We start from the raw sequence: 4859 nt of genomic DNA on the forward strand, positions 1-4859 counted from the left end.
TCTTCTGGCAGTACAGCCTCCACAGCAAATAGCTGTACAATCAAGTGCTGCAGCATCTCAAAGATGCCTGGGGTTGGTACAAGCAGTTGTACGATTATTGCCGGCATTCCATGCCACTAAGGTCCTACTCTCAACAAATGATCATCCAGGGGCCCTGCAAGTTGTGTCCCAGATGTGTGGATCTGTACACTATCACCCAAATCATGGGCATGGCTTTTCACATAGTGTTGCTTGAGCCTGCTCTCTCCACTGAGTGTTACTGCTACTTCCATCATCTACTTTGTTGCAGGGACAGGATAAGTTTCAGGTTCATTAGGTATTAGATTCTAAGCATGTGCTGTTTCACCTATTTTGCCTAATGGTTTGTGTCAATTAGGACACCCTAGACTGATTTTTTTTTTGTTTAATTGTATACAATTTTTACAAATTCTGTCCAGATTTTTCCTGTCTTTATTTGTTGTTTCTCGTTGTGACTGTTGTGTAGTTTTCTGTTTGTTACAAAGTTTGGAGCTTTCTTTTATTGGTTTTTTCCCACTATCTTCAATTTTTCCAAAAGGTTCGCTGTTGCCACAGTCAAAGATGTGGAATTGCCATACATTAGCATGTTCCACCAAGTTTCTTCGTTTGCCGTTAGGTGCCGAGCTCTGAGTGGATTAAGATAGATAGTTTGCAGCTTTTTTGTTCCTGAACAATGAAGGAGGAGATGGCGTAATGTTTCGTTTTCCATCATCTCACAATATCGACAGTTTTTAGTAGTCGACTGTTTTCTTCGAAAAAGAATCTCATTGGTTTTCAGTAAATTCAGCCTTGCTCTCAAAAAAGTTGTTCTCAATCGTTTGTCTGGAAACTTTTTTAAGTAGTTTCTGACCTCATCTATTTTTTGGGTGTTCATTATGTGATGTGTGGAAGTTGTGAGATCTTCTGCTTTGTCTAAAGTCTCAATCCAGTCTTGTATTTTAAGTTTTCTCTTTATTTTTCCAGGGATCCTTTCTATATCCCATTCAGAACATCCGGTTTTAGCCACCTGTTCCAACAGTCTGCTGTACCAACTTGTTAACATCGGGTTTTTTTCGCTCCTCATCTCTTCTGATCTCCAGAATTTTTGGTCTAGGGTGCCTTATGATTTTACCCAGGAATAATAGGCTGTTTCTCGTCACCACGGATTCCAATGATTGAAGGCTCAGTTCACGTCGGATAATTGCAACGGGAGTGGAGTTTGGAAGTCGTAGCACTCTACGCCAAAATGTACCTTCAAGTTTAGCCCATAGAGTCTTCTGCAGATGTAACATAGCTTCTGCTCCATAGGTCAGAGTTGGACAGACCTTTGCTCTGTAGAAGTTTATTAAAGGAAGAATTGAAAATTTCCCAAATTTTCTATCCAACGATATTGCCTGTGCTGCTAAGGTTTTTGTTTTGGCGATGAGATGTTCTTGCATCGTTTTATCGATTTTACTGGACGGGAGTTTCACCCCTAAGTAAGTACAGCTTTTAGCTGTTTCCAGTTTCTCAGAATTTGCAAACCATTGCGATCTTTTTTTTGGTCTTGTTTGTTTTTCTAAGATCAAGATTTTTGTTTTTGATGTATTAAGTTCTAGGTCGTTTTTTTTCAAGTAGGCTGTGAGACTGTCTATTTGTCTCTGGAGTCCAATTGCTGTTTGGTCAAGCAGTAGAATGTCATCTGTATAGAGCAGTCTTGTCACCTTTGAATCGCCTATTTTTGGTGGAAATGATCGAGTGTCATTTTCAGAATCTGCTATGTCGGCCATGTAGGCCTTGTACAGTGCCGGCGCCAGAGGGCAGCCTTGTTTCACACCTCTGGCCGTTTTTATGTTTTCAGACATCCAGCCTGCTTAGTTGAGCCGGATTTTAATCGACGTTTCACTGTATAGCGCTTTCACTGGATCAAGAATGGATGGTGGACATTTTTCTTTCTCCAGTTTTCTCCACAGTTTATTCCTATTCACGCGGTCAAAAGCTTGGACCAAATCAATTGAAGCAATGAATATTGATGGATGCCCCTCAAAGACTTTTGATTTTAATATACTGATCAGCATAATGTTTACTGAAGTTCTTTTCAAATCCTGATTGGAAGGGGTCAGTTGTTTTTGCCTCTTTTTGCCATATCTGAAATTCATCCAACAACAGGGATCCGAAAAGTTTGCCGAGCACGTATAATAGTGCAATCGGCCTGTAATTTAAGGGCTGCCGTGATAGAAATGATGCTTTCTGTTGTAATTTTCAATCGGTTTCCTTGTTGGTTTAGTTCCAGGTTTTTTGGCATTATCACCGGCATCCTTTTTTTTGCTGGCCACATTGCAGTTAGTAGATTGTGGGCACTCGCCGTGGTTTTCACTACCTTGAAACTTCTGGTTGAGAGATATAGCTCTTTTGAGGCAAAGATATAATCAATTGTGCTTCTTCTGCCAGCACTTTCCCATGTTGGAATTCTGGATTTGGCCGATTCTAGGGAATTTAGGTTGTACAGATCCCACGATTCCATCAGTTTTGTCCATGCTACACCTCTCGCTATTGATTAAGCAATGCCCGTGTTATGAGTTGTCCTTTCCATCTCAAATGCAGGGCAGGTGGCATTTAGGTCGCCACATATCAAGGTGTGGTCCATGTCGTACCTCTCAGTTGCATCTGTTAGAATTTTCTCCACGTTATTTATGAAACTCTTGGTCTTTGTCACCGTCGGATTCCAATAGACGTTTAGTAGTAGGATAAGGTCCTGCTTGAGTTTTCTTTGCGTAGAGTCTTCTTTATTCCATTCTAACAGTGTTGCCTGAATTGTCAGAGATGATATCAGGTTGTGAACTATTCTGAGGGCACCACCGCTTTTTACAGCTGTCAACAGGCCTGAGGTAGGACGTCCTCTTTCTCCTTTTTGTGCCGGAGAGAGTAATACTTCAAAGCCATCCAGGCTCGGCTGAGATAGTAACCAGGTCTCCTGTAAACTTATCAGGTCAAATAGGCCAAGGTTCACATCTCCTGAATAAGTCAGGTGGATGTGGCCTCTTGTGTTCCACGAGTCAATAATGATGTTTTGGTCTGGTTCTTCAGCCGAGTGATGCTCTTTTAACATCTCTCTATCTAAGTTGTCACAGGGACGATTTGGTTGCTATTTCCTCACATATCTTGTCAACGCCGAAGGGATCCATGGCCATTTATTAAGGTTCTTTTCTGTCTTTTTCGTCTGCATCTGCGTTGAGACATTTCCATAGGTGGTGCGTTTTTCTTGTTCTCTGGTGATCTGTGTAAGAAGCGGACCTTTAGGCTTTCTTGGAGATGGTCTTTGTGATTTCTTGTCATTTCTTGTCCAGCTATCTTGGGAAAGAGAGTTTTCTCTGGTCTTTGCTCTTTCCTTGTCATTTTTCTTCTTTGAACCACTTTGATCTAATGTTTCTCGTGATTTACGACGATCCTCTGATTCTTTTCGCTCATCTTTTTCCAATGTTAGATTGAATTTTCTCTTTGTTCTAGATCGTCTTTCAGTTATAGGTGTTATCTGTGAGGTTTTTCTTGTTTCTTTTTCATTTGTCTCATATCTGCGTTTTACTCTTACATTGTGCAGATCGTCTCTTCTATGCCCTCTTTCTTCTGCTGTAGTTTCTCTTAAGGTATACCCTCTTTTGACTAGGTCTCCTGCCACAGATAATTGGAGTTATTTCACTGTATAAGATGTAATATGCAGGAAGATGCTGTCTGTCCGGGCTTTGTGTGCGAACTCCACTATGTTTAAATCCCCACTTTTAATTTGATCTCCTATGTGCACTTTTTGTAGCAGCCTCATAGTTGCTTTTCTATTTAGTAAGATCTTTTCCCCATTTTTGTCACTTTTTTCTAATTTCAAGGTACGTGATGAGTTACTTTTGTGAGTGAAAATTGTTGATGTCCGAGTGGGGTTTAACTGTATGGAGTAGTCCAATGATCTTCTGTTTATTATGGTTTTTCTTTCTGAGTGTCTGTCACTTGAGCTAGTTTTTTCTCTTCTTTCGAATCGGTTTTCTGGTGTTTCTGCACTTTTTCTATGTGAGGATGTTTCTGTTTTATTTTGTCTTGCATTTTGATTGTGTTGAGAGTATTGTTTATGATGGGTTCCACTATTCGGTGTGTTATCAGCCCTTTCGTCCTCATGTTTTTCCTTTTTAGTCTGTGTAGGGCAATCCTTATCACTTTCGTATTTGGTTTTATTTATCTTTGTGTTAGCCAATCGGAACAACGTTTTCCTTTCTGGAGTTATCCGACTTCTTCTATATCTTAGGTCTTCTGTTTTATATTTCTCTTTTCCAGATGCCTTTGATTGTGCCGGCTTATTTGTAACTCTTTGATCTGTTCTTGGGGAAGTATCTTCCACAAAGGACACCTTTCTTTTCTTTCCACTTGGGCGGGGTATTTCCGACTCTGAGTTTTCGATCGAATATGTACTTAGGCCTGCCAAATCAAGCAAACTCTCCTCCACATGTTTATGTGTTGATTTCGTGTTTGTTTCTTTTAGTTCACTTTCTGAAATTTTAGTTTTTTGGTCAGTCCCAGCTATCCACTTGGACATGCATAAGTTTACATTTTTTTCTATGCATTGTTTATCCTCTGCAGTTGGTCCTTTTGCACTTAGTTTTACTTTTTGGCATGAGCTATTTTTTGTGGTCTTCTTTCTTTGAGATTGATGGTCATTCTCATTTGGGTCCCTCATCGACTGTTTTTCTTTGTATTCCTCTTTTAAGTCTTTTTCAATTTTCTTTAGGTTCGTTTCTTTTTCTCTTTGGTTTTTGTTGGTCTCCAGTTTATTTTTGCTGTGGTTTCTGTTTGTTCATCTTCGTACCCATTTTTCTTATTTTCAATCTGGTCGGTTTGAGAAC

The 4859-nt window shown here is 39.9% G+C and overlaps 1 protein-coding gene across 1 annotated transcript; it reads right to left on the reverse strand.

Moving 5' to 3' along the window:
• Positions 1–3121: 3121 nt before the first annotated feature.
• LOC138467366 (pre-mRNA-splicing factor 38B-like) lies at positions 3122–4552 on the reverse strand. The gene is made up of 2 exons (XM_069607341.1): positions 3871–4552; positions 3122–3645 (listed from the first exon to the last, which is right to left on the reverse strand). Exons 1-2 carry the CDS (start codon positions 4550–4552, stop codon positions 3122–3124), a joined length of 1206 nt encoding a protein of 401 aa, XP_069463442.1.
• Between the last annotated feature and the right edge of the window lie 307 nt (positions 4553–4859).

This window comes from Ambystoma mexicanum, chromosome 1p (assembly GCF_040938575.1).
Source record: "Ambystoma mexicanum isolate Mex_15411 chromosome 1p, UKY_AmexF1_1, whole genome shotgun sequence".
In the NCBI taxonomy this organism is placed as follows: Eukaryota; Metazoa; Chordata; class Amphibia; order Caudata; family Ambystomatidae; genus Ambystoma; species Ambystoma mexicanum.